The sequence below is a fragment of the Stegostoma tigrinum genome, chromosome 1 (assembly GCF_030684315.1).
Source record: "Stegostoma tigrinum isolate sSteTig4 chromosome 1, sSteTig4.hap1, whole genome shotgun sequence".
Classification (NCBI taxonomy): domain Eukaryota; kingdom Metazoa; phylum Chordata; class Chondrichthyes; order Orectolobiformes; family Stegostomatidae; genus Stegostoma; species Stegostoma tigrinum.
The window spans coordinates 129,483,807-129,509,084 of NC_081354.1; the positions used below are offsets into that span (position 1 = coordinate 129,483,807).

General features: G+C 41.8%; 1 protein-coding gene across 1 annotated transcript; it reads left to right on the forward strand.

The window, feature by feature from the left end:
• Positions 1 to 998: 998 nt before the first annotated feature.
• On the forward strand, positions 999 to 24,962 carry si:dkey-3h3.3 (uncharacterized protein LOC100144568 homolog). The gene is made up of 4 exons (XM_048541507.2): positions 999 to 1,145; positions 7,031 to 8,851; positions 14,786 to 15,003; positions 23,052 to 24,962. The coding sequence occupies exons 1-4, from the start codon at positions 1,140 to 1,142 to the stop codon at positions 23,119 to 23,121; spliced, it is 2,115 nt and encodes a 704-aa protein (XP_048397464.1). The 5' UTR covers positions 999 to 1,139; the 3' UTR covers positions 23,122 to 24,962.
• Positions 24,963 to 25,278: the final 316 nt, after the last annotated feature.

Genomic DNA, 25,278 nt, shown 5'->3' on the forward strand with positions numbered 1-25,278 from the left:
TGATTTCCTTTCAAGCCACTGTCGTGAGAAAACTAAAGATTTTATGAGTGTAAAGAAGTGACATTTTAGGTCAGTCAACGCATGTTTGGAGTGAGGCAGTGTTTAGAATCTGTTTGTGTTTTGGTTTGGAGTCAGACTGGCTTTATTTCTAAAGTAGGAATACATAAAATACCACATTGACTGTTGATAGATTGTGTGCTTTTTGAAAAAAAATGTATCCGCAAATACAAATTGACCCCATCGATTTACATGTGTGCTAGCAAGCTGTCTGATAGATTCAATAAACTACCAAGAAAGATGGTCAAGACCAAAACATTGTATGATTTCAAGGAGTTGCATATATCACTCGGGAGCTTAGAGGATCAAAGGATATGGGGCAAATGCAGGAATAGGCTGTTGGAATGCAGGAATAGGCCAAGAACACGATGAATAGCTTCTGCTATTTTGCCGTGTCTCTCAGCATTGCCTAACGACGTTCTGGAATTAAATGTTTTTAATCCTAAACCTTATACTTACACTTTTTACTCCGGTCAATGGGATAACTAGTAAAGCATTCCCCCACCCTCCTCACGTATGTAAAGAAACAGGATAAATCACTGAAGAGTTATTGAAACCGAAAGCACTGCGGATGCTGTAAATCCGGAACAAAAACAGAAATTGCCGGTAAAGCTCAGCAGGTCTGGCAGCATCTGTGAAGAAGAAATCAGAGTTAACGTTTTAGGTCAGGTGAGAAAGGGGCACCGGACACAAAACGTTAACTCTGATTTTTTTTTTTACTTTCTTCATAGATGCCGCCAGACCTGCTGAGCTTTTGTTTTCTTTCGTTAGAGAACTGGTGAAATCAACTCAATGGCGGACAAACGAAACTGAAACTGCACTTTCCAAAAGCAAATTCAACTATGGGTTCTGACCCGAACCAAAGGTGGGTGATTGACAGCCACAGGCACCAATCAGAAGAACGAGGTGTGGCGGACTGAGGGCCGCTCTCCAATCAGCGGCGGGAGGAGGCGGGTGCTGGCACTCGGGCTGGATCGGGTGCGCGGCGAAGGCGCTGTCTGTGTAGGTGTCTTAGCCCGTGTCCGCTGCTGTGTCACTGCGTCTGGGAACGGTGCTTTCACTGTTCGACCCGGGGACTTCAGATGGAGGTGTGTTGTGTATTATCACGCTTTTCTACTAACAAAAACAGTCCATCAGTTGCAGTTTCGAGTTGCGGCGTGTAGTAACTCCGAAGTAAGCACACACCATTCGTGTGTTTTTGAAGAAGCAGCACGTATTTTTTTAAACATGAGGGTGTTGTGAGTCATGTGCTGTGCTCCGCTCCGTTGATGATGCAGTTCCAGAATTCCCAGCGTCTCGGTAACGCTCCTCCTGAGATTTCTCAGATCCTCGGCAGGCGAGGAAGACCTCTCGGAGCAGACAGATTCCGATCTGGACTCATTCTTGCAACCAGTTGTTTGCCAAAAGCTGCCAGAATTCTGGCCTGTCTCACTCCGCACATTGCACCCTCTCACTCTTCCCCCCCCAACCTCCGAGATCGTTCTCATTGTGTCGCCTGCAGCATTTAGTATCCGCTCCCCACCCCAGATTTCAGTTTTTAAACGGAAAACGTCGACGAATAAAGGGTCTTGGGGGAATGCCTGTCATTTTCAATAGTAAATATGGCGAAGCGATTGATTTTGTTTTCTTGAAATTGCTAGGTTAATAAACGACCTTTTGAATACCAGGCTAGGTAATGGTTTTGAGCTGCTATGGTCTAGTTGCAGGAGCATGTTTAGAATAATTGGGTACCAGTGAGATGAGCACAACGTGGCAGAAATATCTTTGCGTGCGTGTGTGTTTCTTGGTGGGGGGGGGGGGTGGTGGAGGTCCTCTATCAGTTGTGGATAACAAAATAGAGGACAAATGATATGAATGTTTTCCTAATACTTAATGACTGCTACGTGTATATATTTCTGTTTCGTTTGAACTGCTAAGTTATAAAATTGATTCTGCCCTACGATTTTTGGCGTCCATCGGTTGTGTAATAAACACAATTTTAAAAGAAACAAAGTACATCAATGCCTATCACCTGCAAAGTATGAATTTAATACACCTTGCAGAAAATAATTTATTTCTGTCCAATTGATTTTTTTTGTGTAGTAAATCATGGTTTACAGCAGTTGATGTGACATTTTCCATTGGGATCCAACAGTTATCTAGTACTTCAACAGTCATTGCTGTTGAGTTTTGTCCAGAATATTAAGTATTAGCAATATGATTAAGGAAGATGCAACAATTGACCCCTTAGTTGATGCGTTGGACCGAAGGGCCTATTTCCATGCTGTATGACTCTGACTTCCAGCAAGAATTGATTGCTGCATCACCCTGGCAAATTATGGACTAAATCTATTTATAGTTGCCCATTATCACCAAACTGAGATCAGATAATTTAAACTGCATCAAATATATAAACTACTTGAACCTAAGAAATAGGTGCAGTAGGTGATTCAGCCCTTTGAGCCCACTTCAATTCACAGCTGACCTTCTACTTTAACACAATTTTCACGCTATCCCTGTATCCCTTGGTGTTTGAAATCTATAGAAATCTACCAATCTCTGTCTTAAATATGCTCAGTATCTGAGCTAACACAGCACTCCAGAGCAAAACATTTGTACAAGCTGTCATCTCTGAGTTATGAAATTCCTCCGTAACTCAAATTCTAAATAAGCTGTCCCTTATTCCGAGACTTTTTCCCCTGGTATCAGCCAGGGGAATTTTATAATAGAAAATTCTTACAGTTTTGTATTTGAATGAGATCACTTACCATTCTTTTAAATGCCAAAAAATAAAGATCAGTTATTTATAACCCATCCTAATTGTCCTCGATGGGTAAGTCAGTTCAGAAGGCAACCATGTTGCTGTGGGTCAGGAGTCAAATATAGGCCAGACAAGGGGATGGTGGCACATTTCCTTCCCAGAAGGACATTTGGGAACTTTTTTTGCAATCACCAGTCATAGCTTCAAGATCATCATCATTGCTTGCTTTCAATTCCAAATTTATCAATTAAGACTAGACTGTACCAGTCATAATAGTGAGACTTGAGTCCACGCCCTCAGATTATCAACTTGGATTGCTAGTCACACAAACATTACAACATCTACCCAGACCCCTCGTTTCTCCAAATTACAGATTGGATGGAAATCTGCTTGGAGCATTTTTGCATTCTCCTCACAACTTGCTTTCTTCCAGTTCTGAGGAAGGGTCACTTGACCCAAAACATTAACTCTGATTTCTATCCACAGACGTTGCCAGACCTGCTGAGCTTTTCCAGCAATTTTTATTTTTGCTATCTAGGTGTGTCATGCTTACTGTCATAACTTAGTATGAACAATGAGACTGGATTCATTGAAAACTCCCATGGCAAAGGGGTCTCCAGTTGACAGTGTTCATAACATGATAATATTACATGTTGAGTTTGAAGGGAAGCATTTTGGTTTAACTTCAAGTTTTTCAAACCTGAAAGAAGGCCATTATAAGGACATGAAGTCAGAGTTAGTTCAAGTTAATCGGAAACTACATTAAGGGCAGAGGAGTTGCAGTGGCATGGTTTTGAGGAGATGCTTATGAACATTTTTGGGAAGATTTGTAGCTTGGTTTGTGGATGATGTTGTAGATTTGTTCACCGAGCAGGTGTGCTTGGTTGTAGGTGTTTCATCACCCTGCTAGGTAATTTCGTCAGTGCGCCACCGGTGAAGTGTTGGTGGTATTTGTACTAAATGTTATTTATATGCCTCGGTTTGCTGGGGTGGTTGGCATCATTTGTAGTTCTGTTTTTCAATGATTTGTATACCGGGTCCAATTCATTGTGTTTTTGATGGAGTTCTGGTTAGAGTGCCAGGCCTCCAGGTATTCCCTAGTATGCCTCTTAATGGCTTGTACTATTATGGGTGTGTTGTCCGAGTTGAATTTGTGTTTGTCTTTGTCCACATGTACTTAAACCAGTGAGATTTGGTTGTGCCTCTGGGTGGATTGTTGGTGTTCTCGCATCCATATTGTCAGTTTTCGACCCGTTTCACTTATGTAATGTTTCTCACAGTCCTTGCATGGTATTTTGTACATTGCGTTAGTTTTATTGGTTGTGGGCATGGGATCCTTGACGTTCATCAGTAGCTGATGTAGGATTGTTGTAGGTTTGTGGGCTACCATGATACCTAGGGGTCTGAGTAGTCTTGTGGTCATCTCTGATATTTCTCTGATGTCCAGTAGGGTGACTAGTGTATCTGGCCACGTTGTGTCGTCTTGTTGTCTGTCGCTGAGGAAATGGCGGATTGTGCTTTTTGTGTTTCCACTGTTTAAAAACTCTGTGTAAGTGCTTTGAGGTATCATGGTAGTTCACAACCAACTATCACCCTAAGGCAGCTACTGATGAACGCAAAGAATCCCATACCCACAACCAATAAAACTAACGTAATATACAAAATATGATGCAAGGACTGTGAGAAAGATTACATAGGTCAAATGGGAAGAAAACTGACAATCAGAATACATAAACACCAATTAGCCACTAAGAGACATGACTAACTTTCACTGGTCTGAGTACACATGGACGAGGAAGAACACAAATTCAACTCGAACAACAGACCCATAATGGCACAAGTCAAACAGAGACGTACCAGGGAATTCCCAGGGGCCTGGTATTCCTGGAACTCCATCAGCAAACACATTGAACTGGACCCGATATACAAACCGTTGAAAAACAGACTGGAAGTGATGCCAACCACCCCCGCAAACCTAGGCATATAAATATAAAACTTTTCAGAACACCAGTGCTTCACCGGAGGTGCACTGATGATGTTACCTAGCAGAGTGACGAAATGTCTGCTATCAAATGCACCAGCTTGGTGAGCAAACCGACAACCTCATATTTAAGAACCCTCAGCAAAGTTTTATTCCAGTGTCAAAGAACAATTCTTTGAGCAGGAAGCAGCACAAAGCATTGTACAAAATTGAAAGAAACTCTGAAAGCATCTATATTACTTGTGGTATTTCCACAGATTGTTGACTTTTAAAATCTGAAACAAAGAATAGCTAAAATCTAAGGAGAACATAGGTTGAGACAAAGCTAGTAACATAAAATTGAATTGTGAGAGCATCCAGAGGTATTTAAGTAGCATAAACTAAAGCTAGTGTTGGTTCTCTAGAGAGACCATGTGTGTGGCTTCAATGAAAAGCGAGGAATTGGTGGAGAAATTGAATAGGCATTTTATGTCTGGCTTTGCTGCAAAAGAGTGAGAAAACATTGCAAAGACGATTGAAAACAGTTTGACCTAAGGCTAGGATAACAAAGTGTGAAGCTGGATGAACACAGTAGGCCAAGCAGCGTCTCAGGAGCACAAAGGCTGACGTTTCGGGCCTAGACCCTTCATCAGAGAGGGGGATCAGGAGACAGTTCTGAAATAAACAGGGAGAGAGGGGGAGGCGGACCAAAGATGGATAGAGGAGAAGATAGGTGGAGAGGAGAGTATAGGTGGGGAGGTGGGGAGGGGATAGGTTAGTCCGGGGAGGACTGACAGGTCAAGGAGGCGGGATGAGGTTGTTAGGTGGGAATTGGAGGTGCAGCTTGAGGTGGGAGGAGGGGATAGCTGAGAAGAAGAACAGGTTAGGGAGGCGGGGACGAGCTGGGCTAGTTTAGTGATGCAGTGGGGGGAGGGGATGAGCTGGGCTGGTTTTGGGATGCACTGGGGCAGGGGGAGATTTTGAAGCTGGTGAAGTCCACATTGATACCATTGGGCTGCAGGGTTCCCAAGCAGGATATGAGTTGCTGTTCTTCGGGTGGCATCATTGTGGCACTGCAGGAGGCCCAGGATGGACATGTCATCTTAGGAATGGGAGGGGGAGTTAAAATGGTTCGCGCCTGGGAGGTGCGGTTGTTTATTGCGAACCAAGCGGAAGTGTCCCATCAAATGTTTTAAATTTAGCGCCTCTAATTTTAAGGCTGTGCCCACGGGTCCTAGTCTCCCCGCCTAACGGAAACAACTTCCTAGCGTCCACCCCTTCTAAACCATACATTATCTTGTAAGTTTCTATCAGATTTCCCCTCAACCTTCTAAACTCTAATGAGTACAATCCCAGGATCCTTAGCTATTCATCATACGTTAAACCTACCATTCCAGGGATCATCCTTGTGAATCTCCGCTGGACACGCTCCAGGTCTAGTATGTCCTTCCTGAGGTGTGGGGCCCAATATTGGACACAGTATTCTAAATGGGGCCTAACTAGAGCTTCATAAAGTCTCGGAAGCACATCACTGCTTTTATATTCCAACCCTCTTGAGATAAACGACAATGTTTGCAGCACAGCACACAATTAAGAAGACAAATGTTGATGTTCATTGCAAGGTGAATGGTCTGTGTGTGTGTGTGTGTGTGTGTGTATTAAATATGGAGTGGGAGAGTTTTATTGCAGTTATTTAGAGCTTGGTGAGATCACATTTGGAATCCTGTGTGCTGTTTTGGTCACTTATTTTAAAGAAAAAACTGAATTAGAAGCAGTTCTCAGAAGGTTCAGTCAACTCGGGGTAAACACCTTATCAGGAAATCTTGAACACATTGGGGTTTAGAAGAATTAGTAGTCATGAATTTGAAACATGTTAGGGCCTAAGGAGATTTGAATTCTTTCCCCCAGAAGGAGGTGGAGAGCAAAGACATTGAGTTTATTCAGTGCCTTGTTAGGTAGCTCCTTGGTAGACAAGGGAGTTAAGAGGAGACAGACAAGATGATGGAGTGGAGATCACATCCAGACCAGCTATGAGCTTGTCACGTGGCAGACTAGACTCCAAGTGCCAAATGGCCTGCACCTCATTGTAAGTTGAGTATTTAACAAACGCTTGGTGACTAAGTGAAGTCAAATTAATCCTCAATTCTACATTTGAGAAGAGGGTAGTTAACAGAAAATGTTTTTGCAAGAAACTTAAACACAGATTAAGGTAGCATTTAGAAATGGTATAACTGTAACATTGTATATTTATCATTGGATTTTACTTATTTCAGGTATTTCCTGAAGTCAGAGCGATCATTGATTTAAACATCTTCAAGGACAAGGCAAATGAGGCATTGAATATTATTCAATCAGGCAAATCAATTGAAAAGTGTAAGAATTATGGAAATAGTTATGAAGTTATTGATTCATTTGAAAAGATTAATGACATTCACACACAGTTGTTGAAACTTAAGATGAGGCCCTCTGGAGTGGAACCTTCCAGGTCCTCTCGAACAGAAACTTGCAGGTCCTCTGGAGCAAAATCGACCAGGCCTTCAGGCACAGAGTCCTCCAGACCTTCTGATGACACCACCACCAGGTCTCCTGATGCAGAGTCCGCCAGGTCTTCTTCCAATTTTGAGGTACCAGTAAATGAAACAATTCTGAATTACATTACAGAGATTTATGGGGGCATGTTGCAAAAGTTAGAGAAAGACTTTGATGTTTCCATGAAGAAGATCTGTTCTGGAGACAGCGTTATTACAGTCCAGTATGTAAATAACAAGAATGGTTCAGTGTCCCGTGGAGCAACAGATTCATTTGTGACTCTGTTTCAACAAATTGCTACGAACTTAAAAATGGAAGTGATAAAGAACCCAGGTAGAAGAACAATAAAAAAAGATACTGGAGCATCTCTGCAAAAGAAGTTTCCAAAGGTTTTGCTTACTACTAAGGATACAGAGTTTGTTATAATTGGAGAGCCTGCTGATGTCATTAGCTGCGCACATATCCTGAAATTTCAACTCGGCCACTTGGATACCTATTCAGTTCCTGATGCTGCAAGTTCAAATAAGAAGTCACCTTTGACATCGGAATTGAAGTCTAAGTTGTATTCGGCTTCAGCAAGTAAATTGGAGGCTGGAGTTGAGGACTCGATCTGCCCAAATTGTGGTCGAGTAAGTGAAGATCAAGAAACTTTAAGAAAATGTAAGCATTCATTCTGTAAGGACTGCAAAAATATGGCTTTTAAACCCAAGTTTGCATGTCCCATGTGTGAAGAATTTGGTTCTGCCAGGCCTTCTGACATCAATTCCACCAGGTCCTCTTCCAATTTTGAGTTCCCAGTAAATGAAACAATTCTGAATTACATTACAGTGATTTATGGGGGCATGTTGCAAAAGTTAGAGAAAGACTTTGATGTTTCCTTGAAGATGATCCCTTCTGGAGACAATGTTATTACAGTCCAGTATGTAAGTAACAAGAATGGTTCAGTGTCCCGTGGAGCAACAGATTCATTTGTGACTCTGTTTCAGCAAATTGCTACGAACTTAAAAATGGAAGTGATAAAGAACCCAGGTAGAAGAACAATAAAAAAAGACACTGGAGCATCTCTGCAAAAGAAATTTCCAAAGGTTTTGCTTACTACTAAGGATACAGAGTTTGTTATAATTGGAGAGCCTGCTGATGTCATTAGCTGCGCACATACCCTGAAATCTGAATTTAGCCATCTGGATACCTATTCAGTTCCTGATACTACAAGTTCAAGCAGGAGGTCAGCTTCAACATCGGAATACAAGTCTAAAGTGTATTCTGCTTCAGCAAGTAAATTGGAGGCTGGAGTTGAGGACTCGACCTGCCCAATTTGTTTGGAAGAAATTGAAGATCGAGAAACTTTAAAAAAGTGCAAACATTCATTCTGTAAGGACTGCATAAATGAGGCTTTTAAAACAAAGTCTGCATGTCCTATTTGTGGAGAATTGTATGGTGAGATAATAGGAACTCAACCTGAGGGTGGCAGGATGACTTCGAGAAACCTGCCAGTACGCCTTCCTGGTTATGAAAAATGTGAAACAATTGAGATACACTATACAATACCAGATGGCATTCAGGGGGTGAGTAATTGTCTTGCTATAGCCTCAACATTGTATTAAAGATATGATCATAGACTAGTACAGGAGGAAACCAATCAGCGCATTCCATCTATCCACACACTATCCTTTATCCTTGGAGCCGCTTTAGTAAATCTCTTCTGTATCCCTTCCAAAACCGTCAAGTATTTCTTCAAGTAATTGCCCAAATGCCCAAAAAGTACTCTAGCTGGGCCAAAGCTGAGCTTATGTATGTTTAACATATGTTGCTGGTTTATGTCTGTGCTTACAAGACCCAGGAACTTACATTCTTCATTAACTATTTCTAAATCCGTACACAAACATCTCCACGTCTCTCTCTCTCTTTGTACCCCGTTGTTTAAAGTTTTTTTATTCTTTAACGGGATGAGGACGTCACTGGCCAGGCAGCATTTATTGACCATCCCTAATTGCCCAGAGGGCAGTTCAGAATCAACCACATTGCTCTGGGTCTGGTGTCACATGTAGGCCAGACCAGGTAAGGATGGCAGTTCCCTTCCCTTAAGGACATAACTGAACCCAGTGGGTTTTTCTGACAATTGATAATGGATTGACGGTCATCATTAGATTTTTAAAGTTACTAGTGCCTCTTTTCATTCTTTGTGGAACAGCATATCACCTTATACTTTCCAGTTCACTGAGTCTCCTCCCATACCATCGATCTCCTCTCGTTCTTTTAGCATATCTCTCTATTCCCTTTCTTCTCATGTACTCCTCTTATTTGCTTCTGAAAGCATCTAGGATATTTGCCTCCAATTGCTTCCTGTAGTAATAATCTTCACATTTAACTACGCTCTGGATGAAGAAATTTCACTTTATATTTTCCATTAAAGTTAATTTTTTCAATTCACTCATGGGACACAGGCATTGCTGGTTGGCCAGCATTTATTGCCCATGCCAGTTGCCCTTGAAGGTGGTTGTGAGCTGCCTTCATAAACTTCCACAGTTCACCTGCTGTGGGTTGCTGCACGTACCATTAGGGAGGGAATTCCTGGATGTTAACCTCACGACAGTGAAGTAATAGCAACTTTATTGCCAAGTCATGATGTTGAGTGGCTTTGAGGGGAACTTGCAGATGGTAGTATTCCTGCATACTTTCTGCCCTTGTCCTTCTAGATGGAAGTGGTTTTGGATTTGGAAGGTACTGTCCAAGGATCTTGTGGTGAATTTCTGTAGTGCGTCACATAGAGTTGGTGCCTCAACCAGTCTCTTGGTGGCTCGTGGTGGTGTCTCAGCCCGGTCACTTTTCAGCTCAAACCAGTATCTCCAGCGCATGAACGGGTCTCGCCCAAGCATTTTTTTGGAGGTGCCAAGGGGAGATTGGGGGTGTGGCAGACTTGGCTGCAGCAGTGATGGCAGGAAGAGCGAACGATGAGGGAGATCCCCCAGTGTTTGCAGCGGCAGGGTGTCGGGAACAGACAGCTGAGGGCTCCTGGAGAGTGAGAAAGGCAAAGACTGCTGAACTTTTAACTTAATTCCTTTATTTATAGCTAAAATTAAGAAGGATTTTATGTTAACTATTACTTTATTTCTGTATTTTTTCTGTTTATTCTATGAAGGTAACGCATATCTTTTTAACTCCGTTTCTGTTTAATTACTTTGTACCGAAGTTTTTTATACCTAGGTACCTTTGTAGCTGAGGTGGCACTGTGTGTGACAACGTTATACACTTTGAACTGCTCTCCCGTATTTCAGTACATGTGACAATAAAATCTAAATCTAAAGTTCGTACATGCTGCTGCCACTGCGCATCAGTGGTGGAGGGATTGGATGATTGTGGATGCAGTGCCAAACAAGTGGATTGCTTCATTCATGGTGTCAGGCTTCTCGAGAGTTGTTGGGTTTGTACCCATCCAGTCAAGTGGGGAGTATTCCATCACACTCCTGACTTGTGCCTTGTAGATGGTGCACAGGCTTTGGGAAGTTAGGCGGTGAGTTGCTGACTATAATATTCCTAGGCTCTGACCTGCTCTGATAGCCACTGCATTTACGTGGCGAGTCCAGTTGAGTTTCTAGTCAATGGTGACTCCACGAGTATGATAGTGACTGAATCAGTGATGCTAACACCATAGAAAGTCATAAGGTGGTGGTTAGATTGTCCCCTATTAGAAATGGCCTTTGCCTGTCATTTGTGTGGTGTGAATGTCAGTCCAATGCAGACCTTGTTACATTTGAACATGGACTGCATCAGTATCAGAGGAGCCATGAAAGGTGCAGAACATTGTGCAACCAGTAGTGAATATCTCCACTTCTGACCTTTGATGGAGGAAAAGCATGAAGAAACAGCTAAAGATGGTCAGACTGAGGACACCATCCTGAAGAACTCCTGCAGAGATGTCCTGGAGCTGAGATGCTGACCTAAAACAATTGAAACCATCTTATGTGTCGTGTATGACTCCAACCAGCAGAGCGTTTGCCCCGATACTTATTAAGTCCAGTTTAGCCAGGACTCCTTGATGCCATACTTGGTTGAATGTGGCTTTGATGTCAAGAACTGTAATTCTGTTCTCACATTTGGAATTCAATTCTTTTGTCGATACTCGAACCCCACGGCCACAATGAGGTCAGGAACTTGCTGGTCCTGGCAGAACCCAAACTGGGCATCATTGAACAAATTATTGCTGTGCAGGTGCTGCTGGATAGCACTGTTGATGACACCTTCCGTCACTTTATTGATGATCAAGAATAGACTGATTGGGTAGTAGTTGCCTGTGTTGGAATTGTCCTGCTTTTTACGTACAGGATATACTTAAGCAATTGTCCACATTGTTGAGTAGATGCCAGTGTTGTAAATGTACTGGAAGAGCTTGACTAGGGGCATGGCAACTTCTGGCACACAAGTCTTCAGTACTATTGTCAGAATGCTGTCAGGGCCAGTACCTTTGCAGGATCCAGTGTCTCAAACCACTTCTCGGTATCCCTTCAAGTGAATCAAGTAGTCTGAGGTTTGTCAGGTATCTGAAATCCTGGTGACCACTGGATGAAGCCAAGCTAAGCTTCATCCTTATCTTTTGCACAAATGTATTGTGCTTCCCACCATCGAGGATGGGGATAGTTTTAGAGCCGCCTCCTCCAGTGAGTTGTTTAATCGTCCACCACCTTTCCTGAATGGATATGGAAGGACAGAAGAGCTTAGAGTTGACCCAATGATTATGGGATCACGTAGCTTTGCCAGTCACTTGCTTTTCTGCTCTTTGGTGTACAAGTAGTCCTGTTTCTCAGCATCACCAGGTTGGCACCTCATTTTCAGGTATGCCTGGTGCTGCTCCTGGCATGTTTCCCTGCACTCTCAATTTGAACCAGCATTGATCTCCTGGCTTGGTAACGGTTGAGTGGGGGAATATGCCTGGTCAGGACATTACAGATTGTGCTGGTGTAGAATTCTACTCCAGCTGGCGGCCCACAGCGCCTCATGAATGCCGAGATCTTGAGTTGCTCGATCTGTTCAAAGTTTGGCCTACTTAGTGCCACACAACACAGTGGAGATTATTCTCCAATGTGAAGGCAGGACTTTGTCTCTAAAGGGACTGTGCAATGGTCACTCTTACCGATAGTGTCATGGACAAATGCATCTGCAGCTGGCACATTGGCAAGGATGAGGTCAAGTATGTTTTTTCACCTAGTTGGAACCTCCACCATCATCCATCTTGATCAGTCGTGCAGCTGCCAAGCCACTTTTGGTGGTGGACCGCAGTACATTTTGTGCCGTTGCCACCCTCAGGTCTTCGTGCAAGTGTTGGTCAACATTGGGGAGACTGATTCATCAGCCAAGGGGGGATGATATGTGGTAGGTTTCCCTGCCCATGTTTAATTTGAACCTTGAAACCTCAGAGAGTCCACAGCCAATGTTGAGGACTCCCAGGGCAACTCCCTCCTGATTGTATTCCACTGTGCTGTCACCTCTGCTGGACCTGTTTTGTCAATGAGGCAGGACACATCCAGGGATGGTGATGGTGATGCCTGTCCAGTATGATTCCATGAGTATAACTGGGAGGCTTTCCCAATGTTGGCACTAGTTCCAGACCTTAACAAGGAGGATTTTGCAGAGTCAACAGGACCATTTCTGCTGTTGTATTTTCCTGTGCCTAGGTTGACTCCAGGTGGTCTGTCCATTTTCATTTCTTTATTGAGTCTTCATAGTGATTGATACAATTGAGTGGGTAGCAAGGCCATTTCAGAGGGTAGTTGGGTGGCAACCACATTGCTCTGCATCTGGAGTCACGTGTAGCCTGGACTCTGAGGATGGCAGATTTCCTTCCTTAAAGGACGTTAGTGAGCCAGATCAGTTTCCCGATAATAGTTTTCATGGTCATCATTAGATTCTTAATTCCAGATTAGAATTTGAATTCAAATTCCATTAACCGCCATGGTGGGATTCGAACACGGGACCCCAGAACAATAGCTGAGTTTCTGGATCAATAGTCTAGCAAAAATACCACTGGGTCACTGCTAGTAATTATTACTAGTATTACAATTATTAATAACTATCTGGTATTCATTGCCTCTAATGTAGAACTCAACCGCAAGTGAAAATATTCTCTCATTGCTATGTTCCCACCTATTTATAAGTTTAAAGACCTCTATCAGACCTCCAGATTTTCTTTTATCCGATGAAATAAGTCCAAGCTTGTTTTGTCTTTTCCAGTCACTGTATTCCCTCAATTCTCTTGCCATCCTTATAAACCTTTGTTTTCTTGCGATTTTTTTAAATATAATTTTTTGTGGTGTTTTTGACCTTTTACTGTATGGAATTCAGAATTGTGTACAGTAATCAAAATGCAGATTAATTCCAGTACGTGTAGTGTACATGGCCTTTTGAAATCACTTGTTAGGAAAATTGATGCCGATGGAATGAAAGTAGCAGCATGGATACAAAATTAGCCGAACGATAGAAAACCGTGGTTAAGGATAGATCTGTTTTCAGTCTAGAGAATGCTGTCTGATAGATTCCAGTGCTCAATACAGCTATTTTTTTTATTGCATATTATTGACTTGGATAAGGTGCAAGATGCCATTTTAAATTGGCAGATGATGCAAAATTTCGAAGTGTAGTCCAGTCAGGCAGATAATAATAGACCTGAAGAGGATGCAGACTGGTTGCTTAAATGGGAGGACACGTGACTGATAAAATTCAATGCAGCAAAGTGTGGTTGATGCATTTTGGTATGAAAAATATAGGAAAAATGTTGCCACATTCCAAATGCTTCAATTATGAAAGGGATGAAAGAAAAATGAGAACTTTGGATATTTGTAAACTTCCTTTGGGATGACATAACATACATAGCTTTATAACTGGAGGCATGGGAACATAAATCAGGAGGTTACACTGAAACTATATAAACACTAGTTTGACCCAAACACTAGTTTGACCCAGCTTTTGTACAGCTTGCAAAGGACAAGATGAGGTTACAGGAGAAATTTAAACTAGTTTCGTGTATAAAGGATGATTGTTGTTATTAGCTGGAGAAGATAGAATTAAACTATTTGCAACAAAGAACGTTCAAAGAAAATTTAATGTCTTCAAAATGATAAACTTTTTCAATAACGATAAGCTATTGAGATGACATGAGGAAAATGTCTTCTGCAGCAGTGATTAGAATTTGCAGTGCCCTGCCTGACATGATAAAGGCAGTGGATTCACTTGTGGCCTTCAACTGGGAATTGGACTTAGGGTACAAAAATGCAGGGGTGTAGAAAAATAATAAGGGAATTCACCAGATTAGATTGTTGTTTCATACAGCTAGCCCAGGTTCAATGAGCCAAAGAACCCCTCTTTCTGCTTTCTATTCTATAATTTCAGGGATGTCATTTGTGTGATTTTGCTGTAAACTTGTTTGTCTTCCTGAGTTCTTCCCTGTTTAAAATTTAAGTTGAGCAAACCACATTAAATTATGTAACATTATTTTATACAACTCCTAGGCAGAACATCCTCACCCTGGCCAAAGATATTATGGCACAACACGTATTGCGTACCTGCCGGACAATGCTGAAGGAAGAAAGGTGTATAAGTTACTGAAGCGTGCTTTCGATCAAAGGCTGATCTTCACTGTTGGAACATCTAGCACGACAGGGAGAAGTAATGTGGTAACATGGAATGATATTCATCACAAAACAAATACAGCAGGAGGACCATCAATGTAAGTGTGTTATTAAAATAGACAATGTTTAACATTAACACCTGATAAATGAATAGGTTGCTGTAGTTCTAAAAGTCTTTCCTTTTAACCACCCAGGGCTGATTTTAACACAATAATTCCCCAAAACAGGTGATGGCAGATAAAAACTTCCACTTGCACATTTTGCATTAATGGGAAAAAAAATCAGTCAGAGGAATTTTAGAAAGGGTGTATAATTGGCTATGGTTGCCACGTTTTAATTCAGTTGGCAAGTATTCTGGAGTATGCTTAAAACTTCAAGAATAAATGGCAAGTTGAAATAAGAAAATAAATGCAAAATACTGTGGTTGTTGTAAATCTGAAACAAAAACAAAATTCATGCTGGACTCAAATTCTGTTTCTCTCTCCATTGACCTGCTGAATTTCTTTCAGCACTTTGCTTTTATTTGAAATCAGAACATGTTGGAAATGCCTAGCAAGGCTGGTAATATGTGGAAAGATAGAATTCACACCAACTCAGTAACATTTCTGACGAGGTATCCTCGAACTAAACTGCTAATTCTGTTTACCTTCATTGATCCTGCCTGACCTGAGTATCTCTGGCACTTTTGTTTTTACTTCATGATTTCAAGCGTTGCACTTTCATGTTTAAAAATTTAAATTGATTTGACAGATCAAGAGTACGGTTCAATAATTTGAGCATGTTGTATCACTCAGAATAAATGAGAGAGATTGAATGTATTTAGCAGGGAAAATGAAATATAGAAGCATATTCCAGCAACAACAGCAAAAGTGGATTTGTTGTGATTTGTATAACCATGAAACACAGCTTCTCAAAGCTCTGTGTTTATTTGATTGGAGAGGTAGGGTTTGTACCTGGAAGACTGGGCCATTTACATTTCAAATTATTGATTCAAACAGCCATAATATAATTGAATAATTGAGCCAGCCTGAAGAGCAAAATGGACTGTCTTCTGTTCTTCACTCATAGGCTTGGATATATTGAACTGGAATTTTTAGGTTTCTTTCATTACCAGCTTTTACAGTTTTAATTCAACCCAGCACTTTACAAAGTTGTAGCTGAATGAACAGATGATAACTCAGATGTAGTCTGTTTACCCTGCTCAGTGGCATCTGTTGCTTTCCCTGTTGGGGAAAGGGATGAAAGGAAAATGAGAACTTTGGATATTTGTAAACTTCCTTTGGGTTGACATAACATATACGTAGCTTTATAAATGGAGGCATGGGATGTTATCTTGGGGAAAATCATCTTGGGGCCTGGGATGGGGGTGAGGGAGGAGGTGTGGGGGCAAGTGTAGCACTTCCTGCGGTTGCAGGGGAAGGTGCTGGGTGTGGTGGCGTTGGAGGGGATTGTGGAGCGGACACTTTGTCGCAGACAAAGTGGTCTCTCGGAAGACAGACAAGGATGGGGTTGGAAAAATGTCTTTCGTGTTGGGGTCGGATTGTAGATTCCGGAAAGGTGCAGAGTTGAATGAACGCAGCAGGCCAATCAGCATCAGAGGAGCAGGAAGGCTGACGTTTCATGCCTAGGCCCTTCTTCAGAAAAATCAGAAAATTCAAAAAAATTCAGAAAATTTGTTTGAGTTTTTTCTGAGGGTGGCCAAACAGATTGATGATGGTGTATATGGATTTCAGTAAAGCGTTTGATAAAGTTGCCCACGTTAGGCTACTGCAGAAAATTCGGAGGCATGTGATTGAGGGTGATATAGTGGTTTGGATCAGAAATTGGCGAGCAGTAAGAAGGCAGAGGGTGGTAGTTGATGGGAAATGTTCATCCTGGCGTGCAGTTACGAGTGGTGTACCGCAAGGATCTATTTTGGGGCCACTGTTGTTTGTTATTTTTATAAATGACCTGGATGAGGGCATAGAAGGATGGGTTAGTAAATTTGCGTATGACACTAAAGCCAGTGGAGTTGTGGATAGTGCAGAAGGATACCATTGACCTACCAGACTGTAGGGTTGTTTTCTCATTAAGGAGAGATGACTGCTGGTCATTGAACTCGACAGTCACCACTCCTCGGGCAGGGTAAGAGGTTGAGAAGGAGATTCCTTCACATTAACCGCATCTGGTGTGGGAACTGAACCAACCCTGTAGGTGTCACTCTGCATCACAAACCAGCTATCCAGCCAGCTGAGCTAAACTTTGTATGACTGAGGGTTGGCTTCATCATGGAGTTAACAAATTGAGAGTTAAGGATGCTACTGGGCTGGGGTGATGCATACTGAAAACTTTAACAAGACATATTTTAGGCCTGGAAATGCAGGCTGAGATGCATTATTTAATGCTCGAAAGCAGGCAAGTGCAGTGGTGGTGGAAATAACAGGGAATGGAGTCCAGCAACAGGGAAACCAACAGTTGCCACTGAGCAGGGTAAACATACTACATCTGAGTTATCATCTGTTCATTCAGCTACAACTTTGTAAAGTGCTGGGTTGAATTAAAACTGTAAAAGCTGATAATGAAAGAAACCTAAAAATTTCAGTTCAATATATCCAAGCCTATGAGTGAAGTTCACCTGCATATCCGCTAATGTGGTATACTGCATTTGCTGTACCTGGTGTGGCCACCTCTACATTGGGGAGACCAAGCGGAGGCTTGGGGACTGCTTTGCAGAACACCTCCGCTCGGTTCGCAGTAAACAACTGCACCTCCCAGTCGCGAGCCATTTCAACTCCCCCTCCCACTCCTAAGACGACATGTCCATCCTGGGCCTCCTGCAGTGCCACAATGATGCCACCCGAAGGTTGCAGGAACAGCAACTCATATTCACCTTGGGAACTCAGCAGCCCAATGGTATCAATGTGGATTTCACAAGCTACAAAATCTCCCCTCCCCCCACTGCATGCCAAAACCAGCCCAGCTCGTCCCCACCTCCCTAACTTGTTCTTCCTCTTACTTATCCCCTCCTCCCACCTCAAGCCGCACCTCCGTTTCCTACCTCCTAACCTCATCCCACCCACTTGACCTGTCGTCCTCCCTGGACTGACCTGTCCCCTCCCTACCTCCCCACCTATACTCTCCTCTCCACCTGTCTTCTCCTCCTATCTATCTTCAGTCCACCTCCCCCTCTCTCCTTATTTATTTCAGAATCCTCTCCCCATCCCCCTTTTCTGATGAAGGGTCTAGGCCCGAAACATCAGCTTTTGTGCTCCTGAGATGCTGCTTGGCCTGCTGTGTTCATCCAGGTTTTGGGAACCAGGTGGAGGTTGGCGTCACTGGTGCATCCTTGAAGCTGAGACCTATATGACTGGGGCATTCAACAATGTGGTCACCCCACAGATTACGAGCATGCAGGTAGAAATGGAATGTATAATTGGATAATCTAGAAAGACCTGGCACAAAGTTCAAGAGACTTGTGAATTTGCAGACGACACTAAGGTCGGTGGAGTTGTGGATAGTGGCGAAGGATGCTGTAAGTTGCAGAGAGACATAGAAAAGCTGCAGAGCTGGGCTGAGTGGTGGCAAATGGAGTTTAATGCAGACAAGTGTGAGGTGATGCACTTTGGTAGGAGTAACCGGAAGGCAAAGTACAGGGCTAATGGTAAGATTCTTAGTAGTGCAGATGAGCAGAGAGATCTCGGTGTCCATGTACACAGATCCTTGAAAGTTGCCACCCAGGTTGACAGGGCTGTTAAGAAGGCATACAGTGTTTTAGCTTTTATTAATAGAGGGATCGAGTTCCGGAACCAAGAGGTTATGGTGAAGCTGTACAAAACTCTGGTGCGGCCGCACTTGGAGTATTGCGTACAGTTCTGGTCACCACATTATAAGAAGGATGTGGAAGCTTTGGAAAGGGTGCAGAGGAGATTTACTAGGATGTTGCCTGGTACGGAGGGAAGGTCTTATGAGGAAAGGCTGAGGGACTTGAGGCTGTTTTCGTTAGAGAGAAGGTTGAGAGGTGACTTGATTGAGACATATAAAATAATCAGAGGGTTAGATAGGGTGGATAGGGAGAGCCTTTTTCCTAGGATGGTGATGGCGAGCATGAGGGGACATAGCTTTAAATTGAGGGGTGAAAGGTATAGGACAGATGTCAGAGGTAGTTTCTTTACTCAGAGAGTAGTAAGGGAATGGAACGCTTTGCCTGCAACGGTAGTAGATTCTCCAACTTTAGGTACATTTAAGTCGTCATTAGATGAGCATATGGACGTACATGGAATAGTGTAGTTTAGATGGGCTTCAGTTCGGTGTGACAGGTCGGCACAGCATCGAGGGCCGAAGATCCTGTACTGTGCTGTAATTTCTATGTTCAGTCACTAACCTGTTCTCTGCTTTGGATAATGATAAGAGCAACAGTCCATAAGAGCCAAGCTTGTGGCATTGCAAGTGGCTTAGCTGTACGAGTGGGACAGAAGAAATGTCAATGTGCAGTCATGGTAGACTGCTTGACGGATAGAGGAACAGATAAATGATTCTGTGTCCAAGCACGTGACTCCAACATGTAATGTTGCCTCCTTAGTTCCAGGGTCAAAGAACAGTGCTCCCCCTTAATTCCTCTAACTTTCTTGCTGGCTGCACAAGCCTCTTATGTCCACATACAGCAGTGACTTCTGGAACTGGAAGTCGATGATACAGTTGGCAGGCCACCACTGATCAATGTATGTAGAATATTGCAGCAGCACACAGCTTTGAGGGAACGTTGCGAAGTGTCACAGGTTGTAGACCACATTGACACCAACAACATCGGTCAAGAGATGGATCAGGTCCTGAAAGCAGCATTTAGTGAGCTAGGCAAGACATTAAAGAAGCAAGATGTTTAAAGTGGTATTATCAGGATCACTCCCAATTCCACATGCGAGTGAGTAGAAATAGGAAGATTGAGCCTATGAACATGTGATTGAATCAATGGGGGTAGGAGAGAGGGCTTTAGATATCTGAGGTACTGTGACTGGATCTGTAGCACCTACAGAAGAAGGTTGGGTTACATATCAGTAGCGATGAAACTAACATCCTCACGGGGATATTTACTCGTATTGTTGGGAATGCTTTAAACTAGCTTGTCCAATTGATAAGAATCTGAGAACAAATTCAGATGGAATAAAATAAAATTGTTTACGGGGAGTATGGAAGGTGTCAATAGAAGGGACACCAGTGTAAATCAGTCCTAGCATCAAGCATGTTAAGTGACAGAAGTACTAGATGTGATAGGCAGATTTTGAAGCATTATATGTGAATGCACATAACATTCACAACCAGGTGAATTTATGGCAGTCATAGAAGTAAGAGGGTGTGATTTAATCACTATTATTGAAACATGGCTAAAGGATGACCAAGATGGAGATCTGCATGTTCAACATTTGGGAAGGAATAGGCGTTCTTCTAGTTCGATACAGAATCAATATATAAAGGAGAAAGGGTTTCTGGTTGGAAAAATTATAGAATTTGTTTGCGTGGAGCTAAAAAATATTGTAAAAGTTTCAATCGGTTTGTAAAAAGGAAAATGTGGGCCCATTCCAAACAGAAATGGGCTTATCATAAAAAATGAGAGAAATTGCATTGAGGCTGAGGAAGACACAAGATGTCTTCTTAAAATAGTTATGATCCAGTAGTCTAGTATCAGTGTGGAACTTAGTTATTGTTATTAGTTTTATAACAAAAGTAATTATTCATTAGTAATTGCTTTTCATTGCTAGCCAGGCCAGCACTTATTGCCTGTTCCAAATTGTCTTGGAGAAAGTGATGGTGAGCTGGTTTCTTGAACTGCTGCATTCCAGGAGGAGTAAGGAATTCTATAGTGCTGTTATGAACGGATTTCCAGAACTTATGACTTAGAGACACTAAAGGAATAGTGATATAGTTCCAAATCAGGATGATGTGTAGCTTGCAGGGAAACTTGTAACTGGTCGTGTTTCTGTGCATCTGCTGCCCTTTGTCTTCTCGTAGTGGAGGTGGATTTGGAATGTGTTGTCATAGGAGCCTTGGTGTGTTACTACAATGCATCTTGAACATGGTATACACATGATGGATGGGATTCAAATCAAACAGACGACTTGGCCCTCGATGGTGCCAAGCTTCTTGAGTGTCGATAGAGCTGCATCTACTCAACAGAGAGTACTCCATTAAGTTCCAGACTTGTAGGTGGTTGTCAGGCGTTGTGGAGATAGGAGGTCACTTACTCACTGCACAATCCCGAGTTTCTCACTATTTGTATGGTTAGTCCAGTTCCTCGTCAACAGTACCCCTGAGAATATTGGTAGTGCTGATTCAGCGATTATAACATATTTGGATATCATGTGATGATGGTTAGATTCTTTATTGTTAGAGGTGGTCATTGCCTGCCATTTGTGTGGCACAAATGTTTCTTGTCACTTTTCAGCCTAAATCTGATATCGTCTAGGTATTGTTGCATTTGAACATGCACTGCTTCAGTGTATGATGAGTCATGAAGGGTGCTGAAAATTACATTCCCATTTTTGACCTTATAACGAGGCAGCTTTAAATGGTTGGGCCTGGAACAGGAATGTTTTGGTGCGGTGGTAGTGTGACCACTCTGAACCAGGAGGTCTGGGTTCAAGTACCAACTTCTCCAGAGGTCTGTCATAACATCAGTAAACAGGTTCATTAGAATATATCTACTCCTGAGGAAACCATGCAGAAATGTCCCAGGGCTGCGATGACTGACTTCCAACAGCAACAATTTCCCTTTGTTCGCGGCACGGTGGCTCAGTGGTTAGCCACAGTGCTAGCCACTGAGCTAACCCAGGGACCTGGGTTCGATTCCAGCCTCGGGTAACTGTGTGGAATTTGCACATTCTCCCCGTGTCTGCGTGGGTTTCCTCCGGGTGCTCCAGTTTCCTCCCACAGTCCAAAGATGTGCAGGCTAGGTGGATCGGCCATGCTAAATTGCCCATAATGTTTAGGGGTGTGTGGCTTATAGGGGGATGGGTCTGGGTGGGATGCTTCAAGAGGCGGTGTGGGCTTGTTGGGCTGAAGAGCCTGTTTCCACACTGTAGGGAATCTAATCTAGCAACAATTTTCCTTTGTGCTGTGTATTGCTTTTGTAACCAGTGAGGAGTCACCACCCCCCCTCACTTCCAACCCCCGATTCCCATTGACTCTAGTTTTGCTAGGGCTGTTTGTTGCCATGCTTTCTCATTAATAGTAATCCCCAGGACATTAATGGGGAAACTCGGTTAGTGTAGTGTCACTGAACTTTAAGGGAGATGCTTAGCTTCTGTCTTGTTGGGGATTGAGACAAAGATTATTTTCAATAGCTCGTCTATTAAATTCAGTTGTTCAGTTTGGCTTATAGTAATATAATAAATCTGCAGTAATCTGTGCTTTTAGAAACTGCATTCAAAATAAGATTTTGAACTGAAAACAGAGCCCGGCTGCATTAATATTACCTACCACATTTTACTTTATGGGCTCATGTAATGATATTGCTATTATAAAGCAAAACTGCTTCAGCAAACCATGGCCATCAAAAGCTTGGTGGACTGACAGGTGGTTTGTGAACAAACAACCTAAATGCACAGACTGCTTCACGGTATATGGCGTTTAAACATTTTAGATGCGAGTAGTCAATGACAGTTATGCTAAAGATACATTTCTAGCCTTTCAAAGTCACTATCCAGTCACCACAGTATTTCGATTGCCCAGTCTCTCCTGGTGTATTTTGTTCTCATTAATAGTCTTGAGACCTGCATTACAAAACTGTCTTAACAAGAGTAAATGTTTTACCTGAGATGATCATGCCAAATGTATTTTGTCAGGATGTGCAGACTCTGCACGTATTCCCGGCTAACATAGAGGATTGTCATCAGTAGCATGCAAAAGATGTTGGCCAGTAATACTCAAGCTAGTGTGTGCTCTCTTACCTTTTCAAGAAATCAGGCTATTAAAAAGAGACTTAACAAAATAAGGAGAAACTATAGCAGAGACAGGAGTTACGGTGATCAGAGAGCCCAGATTTAAAGTGCTCGGCAAAAGAAACTGAACAACTATGTCAAATAGAGTTGAGCTGATTTTTGACCCTTGTCTGTGATTGTACTATCATGTGAAATAAAATATTTTGGTTCCATTAAAAATATTGCTCTTTTTTCAGGTTTGGGTATCCTGATCCAACCTATCTGGTACGAGTGCAGGATGAGTTGAAGGCCAAAGGCATTTTCTGAAATATGATGTGGAGGTGCCGGTATTGGACTGGGGTAGATGAGGTCAGTCGTCATGTGACACAAAGTTATAGTCCAATAGGTTTATTTGAAATCACAAGCTTTTTGAGCACTGCTCATTCGTCAGTTGGAGTGCTGACTCCAGCTTTTGAAGGAACAGCACTCCAAAAGCTTGTGATTTCAAATAAACCCGTTTATCTATATCCTGATGCCATGTGACTTTTGACCTGATACTGAAATACACCAATTACAGTGGTTGAGTAAAATAATTCTGTGTATTTTGGGAATTACTGCTCCACGTGAATTTCAAAATGATTTTATTAACAGCAATCATTTTGGACCAGCTTTGCCTCATGCAAAATTGTTTCTCAAAATGCATTTATGTGTGATCATATTAAAAATATTGTAATTTAATTTTGCTCAGTAGATGTATGAAGAGTTTTAACTTCCACCTGTCAGATATTTAACTGGGATGTGTTTCCACCTATTATGTAAATATGGTAAGTATTCTATGTTGTTGAAACCATTGGATCTGTAAGGGTGTGCATTTTGTCACTTCCATCTGGAAAGTCCTTTTTTAATTTCAAGCCCAAATACAAAACCAAACTTCAGGCCATCTTCCAAGTGTTTGTAACCAATAGCATTTAAATTTCTGCTGAAAAGCAGAAGGAAAGTAGATTCAGTCTACACTGCAATGAAAGCTATCAGGAGAGAGAGAAAAACTGAAATTACAAAACTACACCAACTGCCTATGGCGATTTTCATGAGTTGCTCTTGCCAGTCTCTGCACCGCAGACCCGCTTCACTCATCTGGACTTTCCTTTCACTCCAGAGAAGTTATAAAGTGAACTCATGCATACAGCACAATGCTGTTATTTTTGCACAGATCTCAGAGCATAGAAGGAGGTAGCAAAAAAGTAGAAAAAAGAATCACACCAAGAATAGGTTAGTAAAAATTAAGGAAGGCGATCAATATTGAAAGAGTAATAATAATTAGTAACAAAACAACACTTGAAGGCATTTCCTTGGCATCATTATTACAACCTAGATCCAAATAGCTTGACATTTCAATTAATCATAATTTAACTTCCCTGCGTGTTTTTCTTTGGATATTTACAATGACTAGGAGAAATTGAATTTTCCTGAAGAAACCAAATTGTGATCTGTAAGCTGATGCTAAAACAGTTAAAATTTCTGGCAGTTGGCAGCCACTGTGAACAGTGATATTTTATAGTAGGTTAATAAGGTTTTAGGAAACTAGGAAATTTATTAAACATCTGGAAGAATATCACTCATAATTCATGTACATTATTTTCATTTTGAGCTTCCATACAACAAATGTAAGGTATGCTTCTTGTGTCATTGACCTTAGTGCTACCACATTTAATTGGAATAATTGCTATTTAAGACCGTACACAAACTGTAAGCTTGAACTTGTCTTTCTAGTTTATAAATGCTCAGTCACCAGATTGAATCACTGCTTTAGTCTTGCTATTCCATTACATATAGTCTGTTCTGAAGTAGTGCCCAGAATCTTTTGTTAACTGGTAGAAAAATTGGTGTTGGATTATGGAGAATTGCCTTTGAAATGCTGTGTGATTGAATCAAACAAGCACTTGCAGCAATTTCAAATTGCTCTCTGCTATTTTAACTGTTCCTATATTCACCCAGAGTATTTACCTTAATATCTGATTGTGGTATCCTGATGTATTAATTCCCAATTTAAAAGTTGCATCAGCTTGCATATTTTGAAATTACATCTGTGGCTGTGTTAAATTTAATAAAAATAATGCTGGTGCCAATGCCATAACTTACTACAATAAATTTCCATGCTTTAAAATAAATTTGCATTATAGACAATTTTGTGTTTTATATTGTATTTTGTGTATTTTAAAATATTGAAATTTAAGTTCTGTGTATTACATTTGAAAATACTTCTTTCCGCAAAGATCAATCTTCAGGATATTGGAAGAAATGTGCAAAACACTATTTTCATATTTGTTTAGTTATCATTCGGTGAAGCTCATAAACCAATCTATTCAACTCTGATTTTAGCTGGAAAAGCAGACAAATCAGTCAGCCATGGTAAATTATGAAAAGGCTTGTTATGGATGAGTTAATCCCAAAGCATTTGATATGCATGAGAATTTGTGTTTTGCA